The 22,471-nt window shown below is 41.0% G+C and overlaps 3 protein-coding genes across 6 annotated transcripts in view; 2 read left to right on the top strand and 1 right to left on the bottom strand.

Annotated features, from left to right (window-relative positions):
• The first annotated feature begins 570 nt into the window (after positions 1 to 570).
• Positions 571 to 5,587, top strand: ankzf1 (ankyrin repeat and zinc finger peptidyl tRNA hydrolase 1). 4 transcript variants are annotated; one of them, XM_062402614.1, is made up of 16 exons: positions 571 to 647; positions 1,021 to 1,150; positions 1,701 to 1,831; positions 1,925 to 2,027; positions 2,118 to 2,320; positions 2,421 to 2,530; positions 2,645 to 2,798; positions 3,215 to 3,437; positions 3,526 to 3,624; positions 3,737 to 3,904; positions 4,028 to 4,162; positions 4,244 to 4,526; positions 4,640 to 4,751; positions 4,826 to 4,993; positions 5,065 to 5,135; positions 5,222 to 5,587. In XM_062402614.1, exons 1-16 carry the CDS (start codon positions 645 to 647, stop codon positions 5,346 to 5,348), a joined length of 2,220 nt encoding a protein of 739 aa, XP_062258598.1. In that variant the 5' UTR covers positions 571 to 644; the 3' UTR covers positions 5,349 to 5,587. The 4 variants fall into 4 exon arrangements, with proteins under 4 accessions (XP_062258598.1, XP_062258599.1, XP_062258600.1 ...); XM_062402615.1 differs by having other exon boundaries at positions 580 to 647; positions 1,024 to 1,150; XM_062402616.1 differs by having other exon boundaries at positions 581 to 647; positions 888 to 1,150; positions 4,043 to 4,162.
• Positions 5,573 to 12,379, bottom strand: glb1l (galactosidase, beta 1-like). The gene is made up of 16 exons (XM_062402617.1): positions 12,206 to 12,379; positions 11,265 to 11,434; positions 11,028 to 11,178; positions 10,319 to 10,379; positions 10,142 to 10,236; positions 9,880 to 10,060; positions 9,736 to 9,794; positions 9,531 to 9,652; positions 8,721 to 8,761; positions 8,514 to 8,632; positions 7,622 to 7,696; positions 7,452 to 7,541; positions 7,216 to 7,329; positions 6,905 to 7,036; positions 6,171 to 6,395; positions 5,573 to 6,087 (listed from the first exon to the last, which is right to left on the bottom strand). Exons 1-16 carry the CDS (start codon positions 12,257 to 12,259, stop codon positions 5,893 to 5,895), a joined length of 1,884 nt encoding a protein of 627 aa, XP_062258601.1. The 5' UTR covers positions 12,260 to 12,379; the 3' UTR covers positions 5,573 to 5,892.
• Positions 12,380 to 17,275: 4,896 nt separating this feature from the next.
• The window catches only part of LOC133966791 (general transcription factor IIF subunit 2-like), a 34,171-nt gene continuing 28,975 nt past the window's right edge, over positions 17,276 to 22,471 (top strand). The window contains exons 1-4 of the mRNA XM_062401809.1: positions 17,276 to 17,414; positions 17,763 to 17,827; positions 18,217 to 18,235; positions 18,553 to 18,700. Coding sequence (XP_062257793.1) covers positions 17,349 to 17,414; positions 17,763 to 17,827; positions 18,217 to 18,235; positions 18,553 to 18,700 — 298 coding nt within the window. The 5' untranslated portion in view covers positions 17,276 to 17,348. The remainder of the gene's footprint in view (positions 17,415 to 17,762; positions 17,828 to 18,216; positions 18,236 to 18,552; positions 18,701 to 22,471) is intronic.

The following is a 22,471-nucleotide window of genomic DNA, read 5'->3' as shown; positions in this document are numbered from 1 at the left end:
TTTGCCAACAGCAGAGGCTTCGATCAACACATGAACCAGCATTTCACAGTGAAAGTACTTTTGTTTGAATCATATATTTCATTTAATATTCGTAACCTGATTTTGTTTATATTTTGCTGCACCTAATAAAGGGTTTGACTTGATAGTATCCCAGAAGTACTTGTAATTAATGGTCAGTGATGTAATGAACCCCCCCCCCCACCCAATTCATTCAAGACACAGATAATCATATTCGTGGATAATATTTTATATTGTTTATTGTTGTTTATCTTATTCATTTATAGTGAAATTCACATTCTGCCCCTGTCAAATATCAATTAAACATGTCTGTATAATCATAATAAAATACATTTAAGTTCTTCGAACTAAACTCAGAAAAAGAAAATAACTACTATCTTTCACTTTCACTAAGTATGAAAAACCCAACATTTTATATTGTGGATCATATTATACATCAACATATATAGTGAACAGTACAAAGTTACCCTATCAAATAATAGTTTCATATTTATGTAATATCAGAAATCTCTCGCCTTTTAGCGCTTTCCCGTTTGGACCTTTTTGTGGCACTGGGGCTTCCGTAGATTGTCATGGGTGGAAGCGTAGTGTACCTAAACGTCAACGAAGCCTTATGAAACCTTTTTATGGTAAGTTGCTATTTTTAAACGATCTCATCATAAACGATATTATATGTAATTTACTTAAATGTCTGTTAGAGAAGCGAGGAACAGGGTTTCCTTTCAAAATAAAGGCAACAGCCGCTGCTAGTCATCGCTACACGTGTCGGTCATTGGACAAATAAGTTGACATCAGCTCGAAAATATCATTAGCTCTATGATAGTGCTAATTTGTTGTTGCCGGCTTGTGACTCCGCTGTTGTCGTGCAGGACATAAAGATGAGTTGGAGTGACTTGTAAACAACAGAGGTGTGTAGTTACTGACGTTGTGTGTTCCTAATGAAACGTGTTATCTTGGACATCACTGCTCTCACCGGAGGTTTGTCTGTTTCTGATGCTCCAGCAGATCATGACGACCAAGGCTGAGCACCGCTCCGTCTTCGATCTGTGCCCAGACGACGAGGCTCTGCTCGGACTGAGGGAAGTGAACAGTGTCCTGAAGCAGCCTGTGATCACCGAGCCGGCCTCACACAGTGTGTATTTATTTATATACAGTCTATGGGATGAACATGGAGATGAGACCGTGTAAAAACGTACTATCATGATTATATTGACTAAAGATGATCACAGTTATCAGTGTTATCGCAGTATCGTTACCCCAATATTTATATACTGGGGGGAAGGTCCAGTCCAGAAGTTGCCATCACGTAGGTGGATATAAGAACCCAATAAATCACACAGGGGTTCTGCAAAGATTTTAAAATTGCATATAGATCTGTGATAGCATTGATTGATACAGAAGCAGACGATTGAGAGGATCATTTCAGTTCAGTGTGAGAATCCTCCACGCTCCAGTTTCAATAACACTGTGTAAAACCCACACAGTGTATTGAGCGTGGATGCTGGTCGTTGCTTGGGATGACCAGCTCCTCTGATGTGGGTGCCCTGTGGGTATTCTGCCATCTTCCACCACAGATAATAAATCAACGCTGCCAAGACTTACTGTGAAACTGCTTGCCCTAAAACTCAAAATGTAAGTCCGTGCATGTCCTAAAGACGATCCCCTTCTGTTTGAACCCCCAGACCTCCACACAGGGCTGGAGGACAAACGCCCGGAGGATGACAGGCAGCGGGAGTCCAGCCTGACCCGAGAGGTGTCGGACAAGATGGTGTGCTCAGCCTGCAGGTGCCCCTTCGTTCATCGGGAGGAGCAGGTGATCGTCAGACACTTCTCTGTTCGGATTAACAAGAAGGAATGGTGACGTGATGAAGTCTGACCCTTCGTCGCCACTTCCTTTACTTTTCAGACGGAGCACTACAAGCTCGACTGGCATCGCTTCAACCTGAGGCAGAAGCTGTCAGGACTGCAGCCAGTCACTATGGAGGAGTTCGAGAAGAAGACTGGAGCTGGTGAGGAAACCACAGTCCTACATGTACGTGGTTAAACCAGGAGACAGATTGAATTTAGAAGCTGACTGGTTTTAATTTATCACTTTACAGGAGACATGTCCAGTATCTCAGGCTCAGATTCCATTTCAGAGGAAGAAAACTCAAATAGCGACAGCGGGGGAACGAGCAGCAACGTCACCGGCACGGACAACGAGAGCTCGTTTGAAAATGCATGTCGGCTCTCCAGCAAAATGGTTTTCCAGAACTCTGCAGGCCAGTATCTGTCAGTGCACCGCTGCATTCTGCACGGGAAGGTGAGGCTCGGCAGGTAGAGTGCAGCACAGCTCTGTGTGCAATCTGTGCGACCTTCTGTTGTTGTCATAACTTCCTGTCCTGTGTCTGCTATGACTTCAGTCAGATGCTGAGCAGGATGCAGGATCCTCTCTGAGGGTCATCAGTAAGGAGACTGTGTGGGTCATTCTGATGACGGGTGGAGGCCACTTTGCTGGAGCTGTATTCAAAGGGTAAGCGGACAGATTTTTGAATACATTTGTCGGGTTGTGGCGAGAGGAGTCAGAGTAATAGCACACACTCTGTGATGTGGAAGCATTGGCCAACGCAGTTTGTCTGCGGTACAGGAAAGACTTGCTGCAGCACAAGACTTTCCACCGATACACGGTGCGAGCGAAGCGGGGAACTGCTCAAGGACTCCGAGACTCTCAGAACCGCAGCCACACGCCCAAGTCCGCAGGAGCTGCTCTGAGGCGATACAACGAGGCGGCGCTGGTCAAGGTGAGAGCACAGTCCATTCAACTGCACTCTGATTTACCTCTTCAGATACAGCCATGGAAGGTTACAGTTTATTCACTGAATCCATACTCTCCTGTTTTGCATTTTATTTGACCTTTTCCTTACTTTTTTTTATATCTTTTTATTTTATATAGTTTTTTTCTTATGTGTAGTACTTATTGTGTTTTTATGTTTTATGTTCATTGTATGCACCTTCAACCAAAACAAATTCCGGATAGGTGTAAACCTACTTGGCAATAAATACATTCTGACTCTGATTAAGTGTAAATAAGTTGAAGAATGACGTTCATTAAACATTGAATTCTATACATATTCTTTCAGTGCATCTAATTTATCAGTCGTAAGCTGTTTCCCTGTGCAGTTTATTAATTCTCAAACACTTCTGTAACTTCTTGCAGGACATTCAGGATCTCCTGATGACCTGGGCTGAACACTTGAAGGAGGCGTCCGCAGTATTCATTCGAGCGTCAAGCTACAACAAGACCATCTTTTTTGCCGGCCGGGCAGCTCCCCTCGACAGGAAAGATCCCAGGATCCGCACACTTCCCTTCGCCACACGCAGGGCCACGTTTCGAGAGGTCCAGCGGGTGCACGAGGTGCTTTCCACAGTTCATGTTTATGGTAAGCTGAATAACACACTCAGGTATAATAGCATGTTGTGTCCTCACTCTCCTGCAGCCAGGGTATAATTAGAAATATCTCAATGCAGGGAGAGACGCAGACATGTCTGCAGTCTTCTGTCCATCTAAGAAGGCGTGGAAAAAAATGGGCAAACTGGTGGCACCGAAAAACACTGATCAGGAGCAAGGTAGGTTTAAGATGTTGATTCAATGTTGAGACAAAACGGCTTACAATACATTTATTGTTTCCACACAGTGAAATTTGTTTTTATAATACATCTCCTTTATTCTTGGCATCAGCTGAAGAAAACCAGGACAGCTCAGAGAAAGAAGAGGCAGGAGAGATCCAGCTGGTGATGGAAGAGATGACAATAGGAACCCTGGACCTCAGGGAGTATGAAGTCTATCCCCCCAGGCACAGGAGGAGGAGGAGGAAAAAGAAGGAGGAAGTCGATATGCAAACTGATGGTAAGTCCAGTCCAATGGTGGATACACCTACTTCATAGGAACCCAAATAACATTTCATTTTCCATTAAGAAGTTCTGATTTGATAAGTTAAAATGTTTGAGATCTCATTTTGATCTGTGACAGAATTGATTAATACAGATGCAGACGATCAAGAGGAAGAGGAGGTACCGGAGGCAGCGCCAGATGAAGACACCCGGCGAGAAACACAACCAAAGAACAAGAGGAAGAGAAAAACACAGAGCAAGAAACAAGTGGAAGGTGTGCGAGGGCTTGTGTTGCTCCTTGTATTGCTCCTGTTTCTCACTCTGAATACTCATGGTGCTTTCTGTGTTTTCATAGAAACCGTGGATGAGTCCTGGGAGTATGGCCTGAGGGATGCCCTCTTCACGGCCTGCAAGGTCGGGGACGTGGACACTCTAAGCAGACACCTCGAGCCACCTGGAGAAACAACAAAGAGTGGGGAGCAGGCGGCGAGCAGCCCCTCTGATGCGGCAAGCCCTCGGACTCTGCTCAATAAGCCCATCGACTCGTCGGGGTTCACTTTGCTGCATGTTGCATCAGCAGCTGCACAGAAGGCAGCGGTCAGACTGCTCCTCGATGCAGGAGCTGACCCAGCCTGCAGGTAGGAAAGAATATAACTGGCAACTTCGGTAAAAATACAAAAAATCTGTGTGATAGTTTGCAGAAGTTAGAGTAAAAGTAAATAACTCCTATATCTGCAACAATCCTTTACAGGGATAACAAAGGACAGACCCCGTACATTGTCGCCCCCGACAAAGACACAAGAAATGTCTTTCGCAAATACATGGCTGAGAATCCGGACAAGTACGACTACACTAAAGCACAGGTAAGAGGTGGTGGTGTCACTGCTAATGCATCACATGAAAAACAAGCAGAGCACTTACACCTGTGCAACTCAAGGTCCCCGGGCCACTGACGGCGGAGATCGAATCCAAAATAACGGAGAAGAAAAAGGCTCAAAAGGCAATGAAGAGACAGAGAGAAAAAGAGCAGAAGGAGGAGAAGAGGAAACAAGAGGCGGAGGCAGAGGAGATGAAGAGGTTTGCGTCTCTGCCTGACCGTGAAAAGGTGAGTTAATTTGCACTCAATCACTAATGTTCATGAAAAATGTGGAAATGCTCACTTGTGCTTATTTCCAGAGAGCGCTGGCAGCAGAGAGAAGGTTAGCGGAGCAAGTAGCTGCATCAGGAGTCGGCCTGTCTAACACAAAGTAAGACCCACAAACGCCCCCTCACTTTCCATTGAGCAAAACTGTGACTGAAATTCAAAGCGTGTTTGTGTCTGTGTTGCCACCAGGAGGTGCTGGCAGTGTGGGGAGTCCCTGCTCGGGAAGACCCCCTTCCAGTACCTGGAGTATTCCTTCTGCTCCCCCCGCTGCGTTCAAGCGCATCGGAAAGCAAATGCTCCTCCAGGCAAGACCTAGCATCTGTGTGGAAATGTACAGTTGGAAGGAAACTACCTCGTGAAGAGTGGATTTGTGCAGCCATGATAAGACTTGACCACAGTGCTAGATTTCATTTTCAACTCCACACACAGATGTAGTAATAAAACTACGGACAATTTCGTAATGTTTAAAAATGTATGAATAAATGTATTAATTATTTACATTATCTGCAGTTATGAAAACATAAAAGCAGCCATGAAATAAAAAGTATAATACAATTTATTGATCAATCCTCTTTTTTCCTCACAGTAGATATTAAACCGAAAGACATAACTATGTCTAGATCACTGTTTGGGAAGCTGATGTGTAAAATGCTCAAGCAGTTTACACTGGATTGTGACTAATAAATATTTTGCTACATGTAAAAAAAATAATGATGTTGCTACAGAAATATATAAAGCACAGTGAACTGTTCAGATGAGATCTTCTACTTTGCCTGACACAAATCTTAAGATTTGTAGTACAGAATGATTTGAATCAGTTTATGTTGTGCTACCGATTTCAGTCCACTCTGTTCAGATGGTTAAGCAGTGAAATTGAGCTGAGGCCGATCCATAAAGACAACTCGTAGGTGTGCTGGCGCCCCCTCCAGCTCCAGCACTGTGATGTTGTTGGGTCGAGTGGTGCTCAACAAGGGTCCTGGGACGTAAAGAGTCTGTTGAGGACCCCTGGACGGCCAGTATCGCCCCAAGTTCACACCATTGATCCAGATCTGACCCTGGTGTGAAAAGGTAAAGTGTTAACCTCAGAAAAAGAGGAGGTTACTTTATCCCCTGGAATAAAGAGATAAAGTCACATTACCTTTGTCCATCCACTGAGCTTGATGAAGGTGTCCCATGCCAAACCGTTGGGCTGTAATGTCCCCACGTAGAAGGCAGGTCCAGCTGAAGGTTCCCTCCGAGGGTCGGGGAAGGACTGTTTGTCTGAATGAGGCCATCCACCACTTATGGCTCCATCGATGTCCAGAGAGTAGATCATCCAGTCAGTCAGTACGTCTTTGCCCAGGATCAGATTGCTCAAGAGGCCCTGCAGTACAGACTGGCTGTCACCAACTGACCTCTGTGTCAGTCACATTTACACACAGTAACTAACACACACCTTTCAAAGATATTTGCTATCAAAATAAAACTGGAATATCTGTGGTGTTGTAAAATATTTATGAGTATCAATCTGGATTTTTCGGGATTATAGGAGGTTGATGCCATATTGATATAGTAAAGTAAAAACTCTTAGATTAATTAATTGGCAATAATTCCTAAGTTGTATTTTTAAGTTTTTAAGGCGTTTTCAGATGATTACATTTAAGGAATTTTCAGGACCACCCACAAACCCTGGTCAATATCTACAATAACATTCATATCAATTTTGTAGATGATTTTTTGAGAAAACAAAGAATATTGTTGTTTATGTTTATCCCTTTTAACAAATGAGACAATCAATATTTTCTTTGGTTTAATACCAATGACTTGTGCTTATGCCAATAAGGACAGAGTTTTCTTAAGTTACAAAAAAGAAGAAGGGGGATTGAATTGAACCTTGTAGTCATTGATTTTGCTGCCAAAGTTAACTCTGCCCATGTTCTCCACAAGTATGTCCAGTGTCTCCCCCTGGTGTCCAGTGATGTTCATCACCAGCACTGTGTCTCTCTCCAGCAGGCCCCTATAAACCTGGTCACACACACAAACACAGTCACTGGTATGAACAATTAAAAAAAATACAAAATAATTGTGTAATCCAAAATAACATTGGAGCACAAGCATGCCGGGGTTTAACCTGTGATGTTTCCCCCATACGTGACATGGACATCTGATTGGATAGACAACAACAGTTCATTGTGGAGGCTCACCCCATTGACGGACACATATGCACGGTCATGAACCCCATTCAGTGGAGAGATAAGTGGCGTGGGCTCCGAGAGGTCCCGGGGCAGCGTGGTCCGATACAGCACGAATCCATAGTACTGGACACAATAGACATGACAGGTTGCAGACTACAGTCTAGAAGTTCTCCATGTTTCAAGGGGCTCACGGCCTCTGCGACAGTTTGCCCTCGCCTGCTTTTGACCCCACAGACACACCGTACCTGTTTCATCTCCTCAAATGTCAGAGGATACTGAGATTTCACTGGGCCCAGAGGCGAGAGGGTGTTCAGCACGGCCCTGATGTTGCCAACCTGTAAAAGGTTTCTGCTTCATTAACATGAAAATGAAGCTTCATATTTAAAGAGGTTTCCCTGACATTACACAGCATTACCTTTCTCATGGTCACGAAGCCGTAGGCAAACTTGGGAGTTGCTGGTGGCATGGGTCCGGCAGGAATCTCTCTAAACTGCAACAGAAATTTATCATCAGAGACACGTTTACATTTCCAATTAGATCACTCTTTTCTCTTTGTAATTAGGAAGACTGCCCTCATAAGGTGTACCATGGCCACCTACTGGCCATTCTTGGTTTTGCTGAGTGGACATAAAAACGTGTTTATATAGGCTAATGGAATGGTCAAACATTTGAACAGGCTGATACAACAATAAGAAGGAGATTTATCCATCAGCTATTCAGTTTAACCAATGTATGTATTTATCTAATCATTCCAGAAATCTCTTGTCTTTCTGAACTTTCTTATCGGCTTGACACAAGGACGTGCTGTGTTTGATGCCATTTGGACATGCCATACGTTCAATATTGATGATAAACCTTGAATGAACAAACGACCAGAGCTGTGTAGCAGCAGTGGCTGGGACTCATCAACGTTAGTGACACTGTCGATCACAACAACAGAGCGACAACCGATTCTCCTGTCTGGGGTTTTGTGTACTGAATTTGTTGAATTAACAAGTGAACAGCTCTTTGTGCAGCAGCGGAGGTTCTGTGGACTGAGCCGGTCTTCACTTGCTGCAGCTCCATTACTGCAGGTCACATTTACAGGTTCAGAAAGAGAGCCGCGACCAGACAAATCACAGGACAAACAAACAGGCAGGTTTAGAACAGGCACTGCTCTAGTATAGAGGTGTTAATAATTTCCTCTAGACAACTGCACGTTTGGTGGTGTTGCTCTTGAGAAATTTCTGTTCATCATCCCTCCTCTAATAGTTAGATGAAATATCCACCGTGGTACACTGTGTGGGTGGCTGGTGAATCAGACGAACCTTGTTAATGACGTCTCTGATGGCCAACAGCTTCTCTGTGGGGTCCCCTGCCTCCGACAGCGGGGCGTCGTAATCATAACTCGTCACCACTGAGCGGAACCTGGTGTCATGATCGGCACCTGAGAGAGAAACAGGAGTTACACACGGATCAGGCGACTGCACCGCAACATGAGCTTCTGATGTAGTGATAATAAAAAAGGACTTTACCATTCCAGTAGCCAAAGTTAGTGCCTCCCTCAAACATGTACCTGAGAACAGAGAACGTGGGGGTGTTAACACCTCAGAGAAATCAACTTTTCTTCTAACAAGTGACTTTCATGTGTCGGGAGCTCAACCTGGTGACTGATGCATCTTTAAGTTTGCGGCTGATGATTTCTATTCAAGGAATCCAATTAAACAGCTTATTCCTCAGTGCCATAGACCTGCCATGTTCTCCTAACCGTTAATGAACCACACTGCTGCAGTTGTTATTGTATTACATTGAACAAGGAGACTGTGTGTGTTTATTTTGAGACATTACACAAAGTTATTATTCTTCCTATTTGAGTAAAGTTCGAGTTGTATTGTCAGAAGAAATTAATAGAAGCTAGAAAGTAATATTTTGACTGTTTTGTTCTTTTCTTTGGACCTGTTAAGATAAAGGTTGTATATAAAACTGGATGATGCGTCTCCACTTTCTCCCACTATCCAGAAATGAATCCCAAAAAATGTAAACTTGGAAATACGGCAGTGTGAAGAACTAGCTGTAACTTTTTATTAGATGTGTATTTTGACTTTTTAGTTCAGTCCATGTCCCACTGCCAACATGGAGGAAGCAGGGTTATGACTGTAATGCCGCCAGCCACCAGGGAGTTGTGAGATGGTTTGGCTTCAATTTTGGGGAGTAGTGATGTCATGCATCTATATATAAAGTATATGGTTGACAATAAGAAAAAATGTGGCATGAGAGCAATATGCTTTCACCAAATCTGGGCAGAGGATGAACTTTGGAGGGATGAAGAGTTAGGGGAGACATACATGTTGACGTTGGCGCCCACGGTTAGCATTTCTTCTAGCACTCTGCTGACCTTCTGAACATCAACCACAGAGTGCTGATCTCCCCAGTGGTCCAACCACCCGGTGTAGAACTCTGAGTTCACCTACAAGACATTATTCTGGGCTTAGCTGGATGAGTCAGCATTTACTGAATGGAAGTAATTACAAGCGTTAACAAGTAACAAACCAGAGGGCCCCGAGGTTCAAACCGTCTTTGTCGGCTGAAGGCTTTGGTGATGTTGGTGTCTGAATGAGGGAAGAAATGGAAGAAATTACATATTTCTGTAGGAGTTTCTTCACATAAGCAGCCGCTGACATCTCCTGAACCCACCTGTGCCGAAGTCCACCGTGGCATATAATCCCTCCAGAGACCCGCACATCATTTCTTTGTCCGTGTTTCCGTCGGTGGTGAACAGCACCGTGTCTTCACCGACAAAGAAGCGGAACAGAGTCCGCAAGTGACGCATGTAGTTGTAGTCACAGGCGAAGTAGCTTCCATATTCATTCTCCACCTGCAGCAAAGGGAGAGGTTTAATTCAAACTGAAGGTTAAAAAACTAATTTTAATAAAGAACGTAACTGTGAATACTCTACCTGGACAGTGATGATGTTCCCACCATTGATGTAGAGCCAACGCTTCATTTTGGGGAGGAGAACAGCGAGCCAGTTACTGACTGCCTGCAGGTAATCTACAGCAGAGGAAAACAAATCAATGTGGCACATTATGTTTCAAAGACAAAGACACACGGGTGCATGTTGCCACACGAGTACCTGTGTCCGCAGAGCGGAGGATGATGTTTGGTTTCTGAAGGAGCCATGCAGGCAATCCACCCTGGAAGAGAGAACAGGCTTTAAGAAGAAACACTTATAGACATAGGAACAGAAATATGACACGCGGCTAATAAAGATTATGTTCCTGATTCCAAGTAACTAATAATAGTCAAAGTCAGCTTCTATAGATCTAAAGTCTAGACTCTAAACATGCTTGGTAAGTTTATTAATATCTTAAAGTAAATAAAATAAATGCACTTTAACTTTGGTAACACATAATGTACTGTATATGTATTTTACAACTAAGGAACTTTAAAATAAATTGAAATAATAAAAATCTCAGTGTGTGTTCAGAAGCATCATTATTCTTCACCTTGACCGTAAAATTCCACTTTGTAAAATCTTTTTTGGTTGAATGTAGTACTGAAAGATTTAAACTGTACTGCTTTAAAAAGTTTACTTTGAAGACTTTTATGTTGTGAACTGCAATTAAAAAACGAATAGTTGAAATAATTAAAATAAATGTCAAAAATTTCAAATTACTGTCAAAAATGACATTTCTTAATCGCTCTTAATTGCTATTAGTCTCAGTCAACATTATTACTAATTAGCCATCATATAATTCCTCAATGGGATCAATAAAGGATTTTCTTATAAAGTATTATCTTATGTATGTTGACATAAACAAAACAAAGTTGAGTTTTAACACCATTTCCCATTCTGCACAGATGTAGGGTCCCGGGCGCAGGATGACCAGGAGACCTGTCTGATTGGCCAGATCCAAGAAACGCTCCAAGTCTCTGTCGCCCGTGAAGTTGTAGACGCCCTGAGCAGTTTCATGGAAGTTCCAGGGCACGTATCTGTGGGGAGGCAGTCACAGCAATTACAGAAAAATACCTAAAGTAGACACAGTATCATTTATATGCAGAGTGTGGGTTCAGCTTACACTTGGATGGCATTGAGACCGGTCATGTACATCTTAACAAGCCGGTCCTTCCAGTAGTGTTGTGGGATTCTGGAGTAGTGGATGCTGCCGGAGATGTACTGGAACGGTTTCCCATCTTTGAAAAAGCAGTTTTTTTTGTAGTCTATAGAGAAGGATCTTTCTCCAGAGGCCTGCAAGAGATAAAACACTGTTTCTGATCTGTGAAGCAAAGACTACCACAGACCGTAAACAGAGATGGATGATGCGTCTCCACTTCCTCCCACGATCCAGAAATGAAAATAAAACCTCCTTTATATGAACGCAGAGATCTTGCACATTTGGTGCCGGAGTCTGTGCAGTGGCGATCTGAGAATGGAGACGCGGTACTGAGGCCCCCGATTACAATCACTCGACCAATCACAAGTTAGTCACAGCTGTCAATCAAGATGTTTCACCTCGGTTTCAAAACGTCAAATAACTAATTAAAACCAAATTTACGCGAAAATGAACAATTGAACACACATCAGTTTTATAAGGTCTACCCAAATGACAGGAGTTATCTTTGAGAAAAGCTTGGTCCGTGTCCACTAGGTACAAGGAGGGAAATATGAGCTATACTGCAGCCAGCCACCAGGTGGCGATCAAGATGCTTTGGCTTCACTTGTAGGGGGCAACTATGTCGTCCATCATTTGACACAGTCTATGGTCTGTCCTTTAAAACTGGGAGAAGTCTACATTGACTTTTTATATATTCTATATACAGAAGACTACTTTGCAGATGTTACAATACAAATAAACTGTAGTAGCATCCCCTTTAATTCTAGCAGAATGTCCCTGTTATAAAAACAAAGTGAAATAGGAAGTAGTTTCTAATCTGACTGGTAGAAAACTTTCGGGACCCATGATTGATCAGATGACATCTCTTTTATTAACTCAAGTCAACTCTCGGGTTTCTGTCTCACCAGGTTTGCAGAGACAGAGAAACAGGCGATGACGAGTAGGACTCCAGCAGCCATGTCCACCGGCTTCCGTTAACACCTCCACCGGGAACTAGTTAATCTCCGGCGTATCATTCAGCCTTCACGTCCTGCTGGGACTTCGTGTTCGGTCTGTGGCTGTAACACTTCTCATCATGTCTCCTTCCCCGCATGTCTGTTCAATGATGAGGCCACGTGACCAGCGGCTGCCATGTGACTCGCTCTCTGCAGGGTCCTAAACACACCATGTTCAACTCACACCATTCCTGTTAAAGAGCTGCTCCATAATCTCCATTTACAAACAAAGAACAGACATGTTTATCCACTAATTAGATATAAAAGCGATACAAAACAACTTTATTAATCACTAATTTATTTAGTTCAGGGCCATTCAAAGAATACTAACATACAAGATACAGACATGCACTGACAAACATCCAATAACACAATACAACACCAGGTTATTTTACTGTATATTCTTATGCTACCTTGTGTATCTTCTGTCTCTTCTAATAACAAATCAGAAAACTGTAATTTTGGACAATGGTTAAATAAATATCTGATGGGGAAATTGTCAATCAATCAATCAATCAATAAGCCAACCAATAAATGTTTTATTTGACATATTTGGGCAGAACGGCAAAAATTAGCTTGTTAGCTCAACATTTAAAATAATTTACACTTTTAATGTGTTTTGAGTTTGACCACAAGATATCACCGTCAGGGCTGAACCATTCATCTTGATTTAAATTAAATAAAACTAGAAATAGAAGAAAAAAAATACGACTAAAATAGAATCAAGTTATTAAAAAGTACTCCAGAAAGAAAGCATCTCTAAGCAAATAAGGTTAATACTAAAAAACATTTCAATATCACAGTACAGAGTGAGGACAAAACCCCTAGAATGATATGATAAAATGTTTTTACCACACGCTTGTCATTCCGTGCATTGTGCAGACTGAGAGCAAGTCCCATTGTGTTTGTCGTTTCAAGACAACAAAGCAGCCAGTTCAGGAATGGTTCGCTTTATTGCAACTGCACGACACCGCTCTGTGTCTGTTCACCTTTTCATGTTGTGTCAGTAATGTCGACTTTAACAATTAAACTCACACATTTAAAGATTTATAACTTATTTAGATTAATGTGGACTTTTGATTCCAGAGCAACATTAACTTAGTTTTGTCGTGAGATGTTGATGGTGGTGAAATAATAGTAATGTGATTTTTTCCTTGACGTCTGTTCTTATAAAGGACACTAGGTGGCACTTCAATACTTTAATAGAACCACACTGGGCTGTAAATTGTGCCTGAGATGAGAAAAGGTCAGTCAAAAACATTAAACAATTGTATTACATTAATTTAAGATATATAATAAAATATTGCATTAAATTATATTGATTTTTTTTTTAACAAAACAGGTACAATATACAATTTATCTCCAAACACGCAGATTACCTTTACGAGGTTGCTTAAGTAGTGTGTTTCATAAAAGCATATCTATCACACAGGATGGCATGGTGGTACAGTGGTTTCCACTTCACCACAATAATGGAGAACAGTTCAAAGCCCAGTTCTTTCTATGTGAAATTTGTATGTTCACTGTTTTTCCCCCCCCAGAATCCAAGTGCAGATTTGCGTAAGGTTAATTTTAGTTGATTAAAGTTAATTTGAAAATCCTCCCGGTCACAGAGAGCTCTTGAGTGGGAGTGAAGCAGATGATGTTGTAGTGTGTAATGGAAACAGCAGTTTGTCAAGTAAACACAAAGCTGTTAATCCCGTTAATTTGTTTTAATAATGCCTGCATCTGGCCTATCCCCCCCACACACACCCCACAAACACACACACACACTTCAACAGATGATTTTAAGAGGAAGACGAGCTTAGGGGTTAATTGTGTCCCTGCACACACACACACACGCACACAAAAACACACACACACACACACAGACACACACACACACACACACACACACACACACAAACACACACACACACACACACACACACACACACACACAGGGACACGTTGGAGGCTGTGACTTGATGTCTAGATGTAGGCCAGTTTTGTCTGTGTTAAACTTAATGTGAAAGTGCCGAAGTTTGGTCTGAGCCGAAGCTTGGTGCAGAGATGTTGCTGATTCATTCTAAGTCAAACTGCTGAGAGACCGGTCTGACAAACTCATGTACATTGAGCACGGAGGTCTGAATGAGTGCACAGGCTTCATTTCAATAAAAAATCCAAATCAGTTCAACACTTTTAAGGCAACTGATTTGAGAATGTCCAAGACCAAGACTCAAGGTTGATACTGACCCCTAGAGGCTGAGTCTCAAGACTATAATACAGATTTTCACCATACCAGTAGCCACGATTTTAATACAAACTTTTGGGATTCTCATTGGTACAATATCTCTTAAACTCATCAAGACAACCTTGTGTACTCTGTTATTACGTTTATTAGCTCTCAAAATATCCTGGAACAGCCAGGACATTTAAGAAGCATGATGTGCAAGACTGATACCTAAATATAATTGTTTTAATGTATATGTTTATTTATATTTGATATGTTTCACACAAATACATATTAAAACCAAATGGAAACTATAAAATGCATTAATTCATAGTGGTACCATGTTAAACTTTCCTAATTATCCACAAGGTGGCAGCACATAACCTACAAATCAGAAACAGTGGCACAGGACCAGTGACTCGGAATGCTGTTCACTCCACCATCTCATTGAATAAGGTTTATTTAAGATAAGCTGCGTTACTCTATTTCATTCACTGATGACACTCATATCATCCATATCTCCTTAGATATCATGTTGGTTTAGACAAAGGTGGCATTTTTCTAATATGCATTATTATATGTAACTTGACATGAGTCTAAATGAACCTCACATCTTTATTTTGTTCATATGTAACCGACCAGTGTAACAATAAAGTATGAGACATGGTACAGTAAAACTAAATCAATCAGTTTATCACAGATTTCAAAAATAAAAACAGTGACCAAGCTACTTAATGTACGTCAAACTATTAAATAATTAGCATAACAGATATTTTTTTAATTGACACTGAATCTAATCTCATTCAAACTTGATGTGTTAATCATAAACTGAACAAACGTTTCCCAGTTGTGTTGCTGATACACTTGCTGCACAGCACATGTTAACTTCCCTGGCATGTAAAGCAATGGAGGGAGAATGTATGTGTTTTTATAGTAAGTGCACCATTTACCTGCTTTGTGTTTTCTCAAAGGCCAACTGCTGCAGAGCACTAATTACATTTGCGTCACACTCCAGTGATTCATGCTAATGACCCTGAGCGCTAATGTAGATTTCCTCAGGCTTGGAGCTCAGCATACATAATTCATTTAGTGAAATAAATAGTGCAGCCCTGAGCCGCTGCGCATCTGCACATCTGCATCAGATCTGGAACAGGGACGTGCACAGATATTATAAAGACTGTAACTTTAATGACAAATCCCCCCCACCCCCCAGGTGCAGCCTCTCTGTTGAACCACATGGTGATGCTACCAGTCTCCGTTAAAAATGACAGAGAGAAACAAAATAGTGATTTGAATAAAATACACACATATGATTTTACATTTTTCAAATAATGATTGAGGACAAAGGTTTGAAGGTTATATTGGAGTAAGTCTATCAACACATTGTATTGTATTAACATACTTTTATACCCCCCAGAAAAGTTGAACAATAAAATAATTTCGTTAATGTTTTATCATAACCTGAAATCATATACATGAAGACTTGCTGATCTGTCGCCTCAGTCTAAATCCACATGTGAGTTGACACTGTGTTTTGCATCTTTGACATTTGATTAAAGGAAAAATTATTTCTCCTTGTGAACTAACTGTTCAGCAGTACATCCTTTATGTGCTATTTCAATCTTTCAATAAACAATTAAAAAGAAAGCATAACAATTTCATTGCTGGCCGTAACAGAGGGAGGCGGCTGTTTGCTCGTCTAAATGTTAATGAAAAATGACTGTGTGGGCTACAGTCCATTCAGAAAGCCACCTACTGTATAGACAAGTAATGTATTCATTACCATGCTTGACTCTGGACTTAAGTGGCCGCAAAATCAGACTAATTACTTTTGATTTTAACCGCTTTGCAGAATAAATCGGAGATGTGGGTGGTGATTCAAAAGGTCTGGACTTAAGAGGTTAGAAGTTGTGCTGATATAACCCCAGTCTGTCGCCCTCTCAAATCGCAATAATGTTAAAGATATACAGTCGTACACCAGCAGTGGGTGCAGGTGAAGAAGCGAGACTACATAATAGATTTGCCTCTGATTGCCCAATTAGATGTAACCATTAGGCAAAAGATTGTGCTGCTTATAGCTCTTTAGCCTTTTGGTGTTGTTCCCTTCTTACTGCATGGTGTTCACTATTTCTCCGAAGTCTGCTGTGTGGAATTGTTACTCAACAAGAACTCTCTATATATATATATATATAATATAAGCATTTACTGCTTAAGCGCTTTGATTTTGAGGGGGGATTATTATGTAGTAGCTAGTACCTGTCCATTTAACTTTTGTATGTTGCACTTTTGTATTATATATCATATATTTTGTATTTTTTAAATGGTATTTTGTCATGTATGTACATTTGCTGTATTTGGAAAAAAAGGCAAAGGCAAATTTTCACTGATGTCGAAAATAATCAACAATAATCTATAATCTATCTATCTATCTATCTATCTATCTATCTATCTATCTATCTATCTATCTATCTATCTATCTATCTATATATATCAATTAATCTATCTATCCATATATCTATTGATCAGGTTCCGCCTTGTTATTCAAAGCCTTAAAACCAATTATATTAGGTTAGAGTCGATGATAAGTCTTACATGAAATAAAATAACCATAAAACCTAATTATGAAAAGATACTAATTAGTTGTTGTAAATGATTCAAGGATCTTCTCCTCACACCTGTTGCTGTTGTTGGGAGTTTTACTTTGAAAGACGAGACGGGGCGTTTTATTTTGAAGGGGGGGGGTGTGTAAATGAGGACGCTGCTGTGTTGCAGAGTTGTGGTTGTGGAGGAGCTGCCTGCATGTGCTCGTGTTGACCTCGCAGCTGAGACACCGTTGGAACAATGTCAGATAAAGCTGAGGTGAACCTGAGTGGAGTCAAACAAAGTAAAGGAGTGTGGCTCGTCAAGGTTTGTTATCAGAGGGAAACACACTGAGTCCTGTGCTGCTTTTTATCAACAGGACAAACAAAGGCCACAATGTGCTTTTCACAAATGTTTGCACTCATCCAACTCAATCTGTTTCCGCCTATTTTGAGTTTATTTAAGGTTAAAGTCAGATGAATCTAAATGAATCAGCTGCTTAATTAAAATGAGTCCACTAATTAAGTAAAATGACCGAATTGAGTTTGTTTCATAGTCATTATAAAAGTAGTTAATGGAATTAAAGGGCTTCATCACTAATATAAACAGATGTTTGAGTCTTTTGAGTGTATTTTGTGTCGATGTAACTTAATGATGCTTCATATCCCTCAACAGGTTCCCAAGTATTTATCTCAGCAGTGGGGCAAGGCCACAGATGTTGGAAAGATTATCATTGGAAAGTATGTACGCAACAGAAACGTCCCCCAAAAAACCTGTAATACACGTGACTGATGATCCTCTCCTTATGACTGTTAGTGTTTGAACTGCGAAGTTATTTGATTTAAATGATTGGCTAATCAGTCAATTGATAAGAAAAAATCATGTGCAGCTATTTTGAGAATGAAGTGTATTTATTAATTAAAAAAGTAAACAAATTACGATTTGACCTTCTCGGGATTAATGTAGTGTACAGCCTTTGTCACATATGAACTGATGGCCTTCTGTGATATTTCTAATGATAATAACATTACGATAATTATTGATATCATTTTATTGCCCAGCTCTAGTTGCAGCCGTACAATAGAATCAGTGATGCATCTTTCTTGTCTGTGTCCTCACACACCTGCAGGAAACAAGGAAAAACGGAGGTGAGACAGCTTCATAGAATACTGCATAGTTAAAGTCGACCTGTGTGGGTTATTGGCAGTGATTAAACATTGATTTTTGACTGTGATGAGATGATCTTTTAAACCTTCTCCACAACACTGCTTGTTGCTCACGGTGTTTCTCACCTTTTTAATCTACCTTCTCTGTTCCTGCTCTGTTTCATCTCTGCTCACCGCTGCACTGACTCAGCCTCCTTTAAGGGATCAGTAAAAGTTTCCTCGTATCTTATCTGACCTCATCTGATGAATCGGAGAGAAGGTTGTTGTCGGCCGCGTCTTGACTCAGCTGTGTTTCTCAGGTGCGTTTCAGCCTGAGCGCGGAGCTGAGCGCCCTGCAGAGTGCTGTGGGGGAGAAGGATGGATCGCTGCTGATCCCGAGGGATCATCCCTTCACCATGCACCCAGTGGGTGGACAGACCATGGCTGTTTTCAGCCAGAGCAGCACAGGTCAGTCTGCAGCTCGGCACATCCAGCCCTCTCTCTTTTCCGCTTCTTTAACTGTCATCTGAAACCTGTTTGACAGGTGGCAGCATGGGTTCAATCCCTTTATATTAAGTCTTAGGTTCAAACTGAAAACGATTTGATAGTGTATATGTTTCTTGTAATGATCCACAGCACAGTGTGGTTTGTGAGCTTGGACATATCCCAAAAATATGATCAGTAACTCTGCAGATTCTGAAAATGGAAGATAAGAAAAATTACACAATGGTGTGTATGCATTTCAGAATCATGATATTTACAGGTAAACAAGAAGAAAAGGAACAACATATAAAAGTCAGTAGAGCACGTACCTCCCAACATTCCCCATTTATTTTCACTAGAACCAACTTTATATTTGATAGGCATTTATATCAGTCCCCTAAACATGCCTGATTTTCTAGACCCATGAATCATTCTCTGAGAAATAAATGAAAACATTGGAAACACCCTATCTCTCCATGTTAAAGAAAGAGGGAAAAAATCCTTTGATCCAAACCAAACTTTCATGGGCTTTGTCCCAAAAACATTCAGCATCCTTACTCAAGAGCTAAAACAGGTCATCTGGACTTGGTTACTATTCTTGAGGACGTTTCACCTCTCATCCGAGAGGCTTCTTCAGTATAACTGACTGCTGGGGATCCCATGCGGGTATTTAACTTAAGATACATATTTTGAAATATACCATGACCTGGATGACTGCGTTCTCCAGACGTTCATCATCCTTCCACCACGTCTCATGGTAATCTGTCCGGCAGTTTTTGTGTAATTCTGCTAAAAAACAAACAAACAAGGGTGAACACACAACCTCCCTGCAGATTTTAATAAGACTGATCTCAAAAACTTTAAGTTTGGATGACTTTCTCGCTCTGTTACATCCTATGTTTGTGTTCCACATTGAGTTGTTGTGAATCAAACGAAAACCAGCAACATGTGTAAAGAATGTTCTTGTAGCTGCAAAGAAACTAGATCGAGAGACAAATCCTGAAATCTGCTCTGTTGATGTTAATGGAGAAAAACAAAACTCAGTAAATAGTACTAGTAGCATATTGTATGAAATTACCTGAAGCCCTACATCTACGTTTTTGGAGGTTTTCTCACTTTACAGGGACGCTGTTTTTTGAGAGACTCTGAGTGGATTCCTGCTGCCAGGCGTGATGTGTCACACTGTGTTCAAATCATATGAGATGGAGAACACAAACATAACTGTCACTGTGTGGTTCATTGTCTAACAGCATGGGGCCTTGAGAACTACAATAGATTACGGTGCTAAGTTTAATTGGATAAAACTTTATTTGAGAACTTTAATGTCGGGTTACCAATAAACAATAACAAATTACCATTTAATTAATTGTAGAAGGCATCACAAAAAATGTAATATTAAATAGAATGTACAATGGGAAGAGTAAGCGAGCTGGATAAAAAAATCTAAGATAAAAATATCTCTAACTCAGCAGGACGCACAGCAAATAAAATCAGCAAAAGCCAAGAGCAATTCTGTTCCTCCCCGGGGGGCCGGTGCTCAGTAACAATGAAATTACTGCTTCTCCATGGATTTCTGAAACACTCTGAGGGCGTCTGAAATTGGGTGTTGATGGCACAAAACCCCATTTTCAGGCAAATCAGTTTAATGGAAAAGTGTTTTTCGACCGAAACTAAATTGAGAATTAGCAGGTAGTGGTTTTCAGTTTGGAGCGAAAAGGTGTCACTGCAGCAAGAAACGAGATTTAACAAATAAAAACAAAAGGAACCAACATTCTAGTTATTTTCCCAATTTAGGCTCCCTTATTTAAAGTGAGTGTGAATCTCCACTGTGTTTTTCTTTCGTTTACAGTGGAGCCTTTCTCCTCTGCGGTCTCTTTCTCCAATTATTCTTGTTTTATTCACACAGGGACATTTGACCATGAACAGCCACTCCGGGTAATTTCAGGAGAATAATCAGAGCATGTCTTAGAGCAGCTTCATTGTGTCCATGCCCGGCTTCTGAGAGACAAATGGACCAGTCACAGTAGTTGCAGTCCGCCACGCTAACATCTAGTTATATCTCTAGGGAGGTGCACATCAGACCAAAGCATTGCTGTGCTGGTAAAGGAGTTCTTCCTCCTTGCTCCTCTACAGTGAGAAAGGACAGAGACTAAGTCATTGTCAAAGCTTTTCAGTGGATCGTCTGCACAAGAAGCAACGCACACAGGTCACAAATCAACAACACATTGATTTAAATTGCGAGAAACAGGAAACATTTAAATAATTTTCTAGTTAAGTCGCTGAGCAGACTTTCAAACAAGATCCAGACAAACCAGAGCAACACTGCAATTAGATTATGTCTGTAGTCAGCCGAACACATGGTCACGAGATCATTTACACTGGAGCACTGTGGTGTGTGTGTGTTTTTTTTTTTTTAAATGTTAGCTTAGCTTAACCTGTAATTATATTAGTTCTGATGTGAAAGAAAGACACAATTTAAAATGTATGAATTCATTCATTTTATGTTCTTTATTCATTTCAAATAAACAAATAATTTTACCCCATCTATCAAACCTTGTTGCGTTTGCAAATAAAACCAGCCAAGGTCTACTGGTGAGAGATGAGAGATGCAAATGTGAGGCTTAAAAGTTACGGAATAAAATTTGGCTTTTATCATATATTTCCATAACTATTCTATAAACATACTTGGTAAAATCCTCAATTTAGAGCAAAACAAATGGAGACTTGATCTTTAAAGTCATACATGTATATATTGGTTTTGTCTGGTTAAAAAAAGGATGCGGGAGTGTGAAGGAAATCAAAAACGGCTACGGGCAGGACGTCTAAAGAAGGCCGACGCGGTGGTGCAGTGGTTGGCACAGCAAGAAGGCTCCTGGTTTGAATCCTGGTTCGCTCTTTCGTGTGGGTTTTCTCTGGGCAGTCCTCCCACAATCCAAAGACATGCTTGTAAATTTTGGTTCAGTTACCTGGAGACTCGTAGGTGCGAATGTTTATTTGTCTCTGTATGTTGGTTCTTCTATGTTGCTCTCTCTCTCTCTCTCTCTCGCCCAAAGTCAGCTGGGATTTTCTCCAGCTCCCCCCAGCGATCCTTAAAGGCTCAGAGACAGTTTCATCCCCCAGGCCATAAGACTTTTAAACTCCTCTGAACTGCAATAATTCCACCAAACCAGCACCGTGACATATTTGCATATAATTGCACTATTGTTGTTTTATTTTCTGTTCAGCTGTTCATATATATAATTAGATATATGTACTTTATTTTCTATTTTAAATTTTGATATTCTATTTTATTCTATTTTATACTATTTCTATTTTATAGGTTGTAATTACTTGAGCATTGCTAGAAGAGAGCCTGTGACTCAAGCATTTCACTGCCAGCGACTGCTTAATGTTATTGTTGTGCATTTGATAATAAAAATCTTGAATCTTGAAGCCAGATAGATAATGGATGGACGGCTAAACAATTATGAACCTGCGACATTGTTTGAAAAAATACGGATTGAAACCCCTTAAATGGGCACTGGCAACATTTACATCAACAAGTGTATAGAGTGAAGGGAAAGGGGGGGGTGGGGGGAGTGCAACAGTTGTGCCTGAAAGAGACACAAGTTGTGCGTGCCATGACAACAGATGATTTCCCATCAGCTCCGTCTCGGTGTTTGTCAGTAAACCGTAATGAAAATTGAAATGGAGCTCTCTCCTCATCAGGGCACATCCGACCGCCACAAGGTTTATTCCATCACCGCCCTCGTGCAC

This window comes from Platichthys flesus, chromosome 13 (assembly GCF_949316205.1).
Source record: "Platichthys flesus chromosome 13, fPlaFle2.1, whole genome shotgun sequence".
NCBI lineage: Eukaryota > Metazoa > Chordata > Actinopteri > Pleuronectiformes > Pleuronectidae > Platichthys > Platichthys flesus.
The sequence above is the reverse complement of the archived record's forward strand: the minus strand, read 5'-3'. Positions and strand labels throughout refer to the sequence as shown.